The sequence below is a fragment of the Ornithodoros turicata genome, chromosome 6, assembly GCF_037126465.1.
Source record: "Ornithodoros turicata isolate Travis chromosome 6, ASM3712646v1, whole genome shotgun sequence".
Taxonomy (NCBI): domain Eukaryota; kingdom Metazoa; phylum Arthropoda; class Arachnida; order Ixodida; family Argasidae; genus Ornithodoros; species Ornithodoros turicata.
The window spans coordinates 40,676,114-40,684,481 of NC_088206.1; the positions used below are offsets into that span (position 1 = coordinate 40,676,114).

General features: G+C 48.8%; 1 protein-coding gene across 1 annotated transcript; it reads left to right on the top strand.

The window, feature by feature from the left end:
- Nucleotides 1-1,936: 1,936 nt before the first annotated feature.
- Nucleotides 1,937-3,237, top strand: LOC135398522 (putative nuclease HARBI1). Its single transcript, XM_064629926.1, has 4 exons — nt 1,937-2,116; nt 2,183-2,325; nt 2,385-2,553; nt 2,617-3,237. Exons 1-4 carry the CDS (start codon nt 1,937-1,939, stop codon nt 3,235-3,237), a joined length of 1,113 nt encoding a protein of 370 aa, XP_064485996.1.
- The last annotated feature ends 5,131 nt before the right edge of the window (nt 3,238-8,368 follow it).

Below are 8,368 nucleotides of genomic sequence, written 5' to 3' on the forward strand. Positions count from 1 at the left end.
ATATCGCTCGCTGAGCGACCCTCGGTTTGCCAATTCCGAACGATGCGCAGCTACCAGAGCTGACGCGCCGCAAAGACGGCGAAACATGTGTCCTCTGGTGCTGTCGCATCGTTCCACGAGTATCTGTTGCTCTGCGTGCAGCCATAGAAGCCATCTTAATCTGTAATTTTGAATTTCAAACACGTGTCGTATGATTTACTTGTTCCTTTAATGGCTTTTTCCCTCATTATAATTCACTGGCTTCACTGTGAAATTGAGGAGTGGTCAGTCACCCCCCCCAGGTGTATATCGCTCGCTGAGCGACCCTCGGTTTGCCAATTCCGAACGATGTGCACCGACCCAGAGCTGACGAGGCGCAAAGACTGCGAAACACGTGTCCTCTGGTGCTGTCGCATCGTTCCACGAGTATCTCTTTCTCCGCGTCCAGCCATAGAAGCCATCTTAATATGTAATTTTTAATTTCAAACACGTCTAGTACCATTTACTTGTTCCTTTAATGGCATTTTCTCTCATTATAATTCACTGACTTGCATCGTGGAATTGAGGAGTGCTCAGTCACCCCCCCCCAGTGTATATCGCTCGCTGAGCGACCCTGGTTTGCCAATTCCGAACGATGCGCAGCTACCGAGAGCTCACCAGCCGCAAACACGGCGAAACACGTGTCCTCTGGTGCTGTCGCATCGTTCCACGAATATCTGTTTCTCTGCGTGCAGCCATAGAAGCCATCTTAATCTCTAATTTTGAATTTCAAACACGTCTCGTATCATTTACTTGTTCCTTTAATGGCCTTTTCCCCTCATTATAATTCACTGGCTTGCACTGAGGCATTGAGGAGTGCTCAGTAACCCCCCCCCCTCCCCACCAGGTGTATATCGCTCGGTGAGCGACCCCTGGTTTGCCAATGCCGAACGATGCGCAGCTACCCAGAGCTTACCAGCCGCAAACACGGCGAAACACGTGACCTCTGGTGCTGTCGCATCGTTCCATGAGTATCTCTGGTGCAGCCATAGAAGCCATCTTAATATTTTGAATTTCAAACACGTCTAGTATCATTTACTTGTTCCTTTAATGGCTTTTTCTCTCATTATAATTCACTGGCTTGCACTGTGGCATTGAGGAGTGCTCAGTCACCCCCCCCCCTACAGGTGTATATCGCTTGCTGAGCGACCCCTGGTTTGCCAAATCCGAACGATGCGCAGCTACCCAGAGCTGACGAGCCGCAAACACGGCGAAACATGTGTCCTCTGGTGCTGTCGCATCGTTCCATGAGTGTCTGTTTCTGTGCGTGCAGCCATAGAAGGCATCTTAATCTGTAATTTTGAATTTCAAACACATCTAGTATCGTTTACTTGTTCCTTTAACGGTATTTTTTCGTCATTATAATTCACTGGCTTGCACTGTGGCATTGAGAAGTGCTCAGTCACCCACCCCCACCAGGTGAATATCGATCGCTGAGTGACCCCTGGTTTGCCAAATCCGAACGATGCGAAGCTACCCAGAGCTGGCGAGCCGCAAACACGGCGAAACACGTGTCCTTTAGTGTTGTCGCATCGTTCCATGAGTATCTGTTTCTCTGCGTGCCGCCATAGAAGCTATCTTATGGCGATTTCGGGTGATGCATTTGGAGCACTTTTTTCTGCCCCGAACCCGAGCGGCAAATTCGAGTGGTGCAGTCAGAGCAAGAGCCGCGAGTTCGGATGATGCACTTCGGAGCAGTTCGCTCGCCCCAAGAGCACATTTTTGGCTCTTGCTGCGAGAGGCCGAGCCAAAACTGCCCTGAACTCTCGTCTTCCGTCCTCTCATACCGAGCATGCGCGTACGGGTCACGCGCAGGCGGCGCACAAACAACTAGCACAACTAGCGTCTGCGCCTCTGCGCTTGTACCTTCGCTGCCTTCGCCCAGTACGAAAACTTTGCTGCGTTCGTTTCTGATAGCATGGACTATCAAGAAAGAATTTTCGACGAAAGTTCAGATGACTCCGATCTTCTTAACGATGAAGAGGACGACGTGATCTGCTTCTCCGAAGCTCTGCTCCAGGTATTTGGTCTGCCAGAATCAAGAACACGCATTGCGAACTACGTGCGCGATGTTGTGCGTAATTACAGCGATGAGGAGGTAATTTTTTTCTATGATACAGGTATGCTTAGGTGTTAATATTGCTTTACTGGTTTTACTATCCAGTTCCGCCAGCACTTTCGCCTGCGAAGGGACATCTGCTACAACGTAATTTCTGGTTTCGCGGAGTCAGAATGGAGCACCGCACAAGAAGGGCTCGGTGGCGCACCACGCAAGAGCCCAGAAGAACAGGTCCTTGCTTTCATCTGGTAGGCTCTACGGCTCATTCTGGTGCGGGCTGGTTGATTACCATCATGTCTACATCCAGGTACGCTGCCAACAAAACAACAATACGTGCTGTTGGCGATCGCTTCAATATGTCGGGAGCTACGGTGGAGGCGGTTTTTGAACGTGTGATGAGCTATTTGTGTGCCAGTGCCCCTCGCGTCATTCAATTTCCTGCCGACCTGCAGGACCTTGCTGAAAAGTTCAAGGAGGTAGTATATTCAAAGCTTTAGCACGATGTCTCGCTGCTAACACGCTTCAATTTGTTCCACCAGGTGTCTGGTATGCCAGGCGTAATCGGGTGCATCGACGGCTGCTACATACCCATACGTTGTCCTGCACACAAGATACCATCTACGTACGTGAACAGACACGACATGCTATCTGTGACATTGCAGGGAGTGTGCGACAACAGTCGCCGCTTTCTGGACATTTCATCGGGGTACCCAAGCAAAATACACGACGCAAGGGTGTTTGACCTGTCTGATATTTCCAGAAGACTTCCTTCGGTTTGTGAACAGAACAGGTACCATTTGCTTGGAGATGCCGCATACCCACTACGGGAATACCTTATTACCCCTTATAAAGACTACGGTAACCTGTCGGAACAACAAGTGCAGTTCAACTTCGTGCATAGTAGCACCCGAGTGTTGATCGAGAACACTTTCGGCATTCTCAAGCAATGCTTCCGTCAACTTAAAGGTGTCGAGTTATTTACTGTGGAGAAAGTTTGCAGGCTTATTACTTCATGTTGTGTGCTCCACAATATTTGTATAGATGAAGGAGACATTTTGGACAACGAAGACAATACACACAGTGACAATGAGGCGGACACATATGTAGAGGCAAATGTGCGTGACACTGCACTGCGTGTTCTGGGGGAGCAGAAAAGGTAGAGCTTGACTTCACAGTTGATGCTATAGCATAATGCAAACCTGCAACTTTGTACAGGTTAACACAAATAGTTACTGTATTTATTGATCAGATTTCAAATAAATGAGTCTATTGGTTCATCTTGTTCTCCTAGTATTCGTCGCAACAAGTTAGCATTAGTTTTCTGGAGCTTTACAAGCTCTGCATGCCTTGCCATGCTCTTGGCTTCACGCTCCTCTTCGAGTTTTGCTCTGCTTTCCTCTCTCCTGGTTTCCCTTTCCTCTCGCTTTTTCTGAATCTCATCAACCTTCTCAAAAAACATCTTTAGCTCCTGCAGTCGTGCTCTGTTGGGCTGTGGAGGACGTTTCTTGCGCTGCACTTGATTTATTGAGCCACTACCCTGTGCTTCGTTCGGTGGGCCTGCTTGTCCTTCAGCAGGGTCATCCATATGATCCTGCTGTGTAGCCGTTGCTGTCGGAAGTACTTCTGGGACCCTTTTCCTCAGCACTTTCTGTACGTTCCAAATGACCTCCGGCTGGATGCTATCGTCCATGACTCTCAATGCGTCCATCTCTTCTTCAAATGGAACTGTTTGCCTTGTACTCCCAGATGCGGTATTGTTGTCTATGGCTTTCTTTTTCCTCTTTTTGATAGTCTAGTATCGGTTTTCACACTGCTCCATGGTTTTGTCAGAGTTCAGATGAGTTTTCAAGTCTTTTGCTATGTGCTGGAATCAGTGGCGTATCTAGGGTGTGGCAGGTGTGGACAGGTGCCATGGGCGCCAGGTGAACAGGGGCGCCATTATGTGGTCGGGTGTGAATGTGCCAGGTCGGGTACTCAACCTGGCACATTCATAAATGATCTAAAGCACCCGCCATTAGAGAGGTTGTAGTGTGAAACCTAGTGCGGACCACACGAAAACGCATCCCCAAGGACATCATGTTAACCATGTTGCCATGGGCGCAGATAGCTCTAGATACGCCACTGGCTGGAATAGTTCTTCTGTCTTCTGGTTTGAGAACTTTTTTTGCGGGCCGAGCATCGGTAGGTATTTTGCATACAAGTCAAGGAGTAGTTTTGTCTCGCCAGGTGTTCAGGTGCAAACTGGAAAAGAGATCAAATTTCTTGTTACTCTTCGAGCTGTATGCCCAATAGCATGAAACTTCCACATGGTTCTCCATTGCACATACTGACGCGGTCTCATTAGGAGGGTTAACGATGCTTTTCGTGTTAATTGTGATCCTTGAACCGCCACATTGCTTGTCTGCTGCTTACGACAGCGGGCTTAGCACGCCACTTGCTACATACCTGCACGGCTTTTGCTTGAGCTGCTGCGGCTGCATGATGGCTCCTCTTCTTGGGTGTCACGAGCTTAAAATGCAAACAATATTTTGTAGTTTCGTTTTCAACCTCCATACTCACCACTTACACGCATCTTCTTGGATGTTCAGCGCAGCCTTTACTCTAGAGCTAAGTTCTGTGGGGGGCTCAGCCACTAGAGGAAGAAAAACAGAAATAATATGCCCACAAAGGGCTGATAGGGCTGTTCTAGGAGAACAGCGCCAGCAGCACATGGTTTCGCTTCTTGGGGAACCCTCCTTACGTGAGAACGGACGTCTACGTACCAGCATTGTTTTGAGTAAGCGACATTAACTTGTTGTACACCTCAGGCGTTACCACAACCCGTTGCGCATTCCTTATGTCCTTTTGTTGTCTACAGACGAATATGTTCGTGGCCATGAAAGTTGTCAAAATTGGAAAACGCGCGGAGACGCGAAGAAAGTTTACGGAGAGAGGAACAAGAGCACGCATTACGTAGCGCCTCTGGCGGCAAGAGCGCCTTGTGAATTCAGGTGATGACTGCCCAGAGCGGCTCCTGTGCGAACGCGATACCGACTGTGGGTGCTCTCGGAATGCATCACCCGAAATCGCCATTAATCTGTAATTTTGAATTTCAAACACGTCTAGTAACATTTAGTTGTTCCTTTAATGGTCTTTCGCCTCATTATTAATTCACCGGCTTGCACTGCGGCATTGGGAGTGGCTCAGTCACCCCCCCCCCACCAGGTGTATATCGCCTCGCTGAGCGACCCCTGGTTTGCCAAATCTGAACGATGCGCAAGCTACCCTGAGCTGACGAGCCGCAAACACGGCGAAACACGTGTCCTCTGGTGCTGTCGTATCGTTCCACGAGTATCTGTTTCTCTGCGTCCAGCCATAGAAGCCATCTTAATCTGTAATTTTCAATTTCAAACACGTCCATGTATCATTACTTGTTCCTTTAATGTTTTTTTCCCTCATTATAATTCACTGGCTTGCACTGTGGCATTGAGGAGTGCTCAGTCACCCCCCCCCCCCAAGGTGTATATCGCTCGCTGAGCGACCCCTGGTTTGCGAAATCCGAACGATGCGCAGGCTACCCAGAGCTGACGAGCCGCAAACACGGCGTAACACGTGTCCTCTGGTGCTGTCGCATCGTTCCATGAGTACCTGTTTTCTCTGCGTCCAGCCATAGAAGCCATCTTAATATGGAATTTTCAATTTCAAACACGTCTAGTATGCATTTACTCGTTCGTTTAACGGCTTTTTCTCTCATTATAATTCACTGGCTTGCACTGTGGGCATTGAGGAGTGCTCAGTCACCCCCCCCCCCCCCAGGTGTATATTGCTCGCTGAGCGACCCCTGGTTTGCCAAATCCGAACGATGCGCAGCTGCCCAGAGCGACCTGCCGCAAACACGGCGAAACACGTGCCTTCTGGTGCTGTCGCATCTTTCCATGAGTATCTGTTTCTCTGCGTGCAGTCATAGAAGCCTCTTAATCTGTAATTTTGAATTTCAAACACCTTCTAGTATTCATTCACTTGTTCCTTTAATGTCTTTTCCCCCTCATTATAATTCACTGGCTTGCACTGTGGCATACCCAGAGCTGACCAGCCGCAAACACGGCGAAACACGTGCCCTCTGGTGCTGTCGCAGCGTTCCATGAGTATCTGTTTCTGTGCTTGCCGCCATAGAAGCCATCTTAATCTGTAATTTTGAATTTCAAACACGTCTAGTAACATTTACTTGTTCCTTTAATGGTTTTGTTCCCTCATTATAATTCACTGGCTTGCACTGTGGCATTGAGGAGTGCACAGTCACCTCCCCCCCCCCGAAGGTGTATATCGGGTGCTGAGCGACCTCCGGTTTGCCAATTCCGAACGATGCGCAGCTACCCAGAGCTGACGAGCCGCAAAGACGGCGAAACAGGTGTCCTCTGGTGCTGTCGCATCGTTCCACGAGTATCTGTTGCTCTGCGTGCAGCCATAGAAGCCATCTTAATCTGCAATTTTGAATTTCAAACACGTTTCGCATCATTTACTTGTTCCTTTAATGGCTTTTTTCCCTCATTATAATTCACTGGCTTGCACTGTGAAATTGGGGAATGCTCAGTCACACCCCCCCAGGTGTATACCGCTCGCTGAGCGACCCCTGGTTTGCGAAAGTCGAACGATACGCAGCTACCCAGAGCTGACGAGCCGCAAACACGGCGCAACATGTCCTCTGGTGCTGTCGCATCGTTCCATGAGTATCTGTTTCTGTGCGTGCATCCATCGAAGCCATCTTAATCTGTAATTTTGAATTTCAAACACATCTAGTATCATTTACTTGTTCCTTTAATGGTATTTTTTCCTCATTATAATTCCCTTGCTTGCACTGCGGCATTGAGGAGTGCTCAGTCACCCACCCCACCAGGTGTGTATCGCTCGCTGAGCGACCCCTGGTTTGCCAAATCCGAACGATGCGCAGCTCCCCAGAGCTGACGAGTCGCAAACACGGCGAAACACGTGTCCTCTGGTGCTGTCGCATCCTTCCATGAGTATCTGTTTCTCTGCGTGCCGCCATAGAAGCCATCTTAATCTGTAATTTTGAATTTGAAACACGTCTAGTAACATTTACTTGTTCCTTTAATGGCTTTTTCCCTCATTATAATTCACTGGCTTGCACTGTGAAATTGAGGAGTGCTCAGTCACCCCCCCCAGGTGTATATCGCTCGCTGAGCGACCCTCGGTTTGCCAATTCCGAACGATGTGCAGCTACCCAGAGCTGACGAGCCGCAAACACGGCGAAACACGTGTCCTCTGGTGCTGTCGCATCGTTGCACGAGTATCTGTTTCTCTGCGTCCAGCCATAGAAGCCATCTTAATCTGTAATTTTTAATTTCAAACACGTCTTGTATAATTTACTTGTTCCTTTAATGGCTTTTTCCCTCATTATAATTCACTGGCTTGCACTGTGAAATTGAGGAGTGCTCAGTCACCTCCCCCACAAGGTGTATATCGCTCGCTGAGCGACCCCCGGTTTGCCAATTCCGAACGATGCGCAGCTACCCAGAGCTGACGAGCCGCAAAGACGGCGAAACACGTGTCCTCTGGTGCTGTCGCATCGTTCCACGAGTATCTGTTGCCCTGCGTGCAGCCATAGAAGCCATCTTAATCTGTAATTTTGAATTTCAAACACGTCTAGTAACATTTACTTGTTCCTTTAATGGTTTTTTTCCCTCATTATAATTCACTGGCTTGCACTGTGGCATTGAGGAGTGCACAGTCACCTCCCCCACAAGGTGTATATCGCTCGCTGAGCGACCCCCGGTTTGCCAATTCCGAACGATGCGCAGCTACCCAGAGCTGACGAGCCGCAAAGACGGCGAAACACGTGTCCTCTGGTGCTGTCGCATCGTTCCACGAGTATATGTTGCTCTGCGTGCAGCCATAGAAGCCATCTTAATCTGCAATTTTGAATTTCAAACACGTCTCGCATAATTTACTTATTCCTTTAATGGCTTTTTTCCCTCATTATAATTCACTGGCTTGCATTGGAACTGAGGAGTGCTCAGTCACCCCCCAGGTGTATATCGCTCGCTGAGCGACCCCTGGTTTGCCAATTCGAACGACGCAGCTACCCAGAGCTGACGAGTCGCAAACACGGCGAAACACGTGTCCTCTGGGCTGTCGCATCGTTGCATGAGTATCTGTTCTCTGCGTGCGCCATAGAAGCCATCTTCATCTGTAATTTTGAATTTCAAACACGTCTAGTAACATTTAGTTATTCCTTTAATGGCTTTTTTCCCTCATTATAATTCACTGCTTGTACTGCGGCATTGAGGAGTGCTC

What these genes read in the sequence shown, in the direction of transcription:
- LOC135398522 (XM_064629926.1), top strand. Translation starts at nt 1,937, where the DNA reads ATGGACTATCAAGAAAGAATTTTCGACGAAAGTTCAGATGACTCCGAT. An exon ending in GTAATTACAGCGATGAGGAG is followed by an intron (nt 2,117 to 2,182) that starts GTAATTTTTTTC and finishes TTTACTATCCAG; the next exon opens with TTCCGCCAGCACTTTCGCCT. An exon ending in CAGGTCCTTGCTTTCATCTG is followed by an intron (nt 2,326 to 2,384) that starts GTAGGCTCTACG and finishes GTCTACATCCAG; the next exon opens with GTACGCTGCCAACAAAACAA.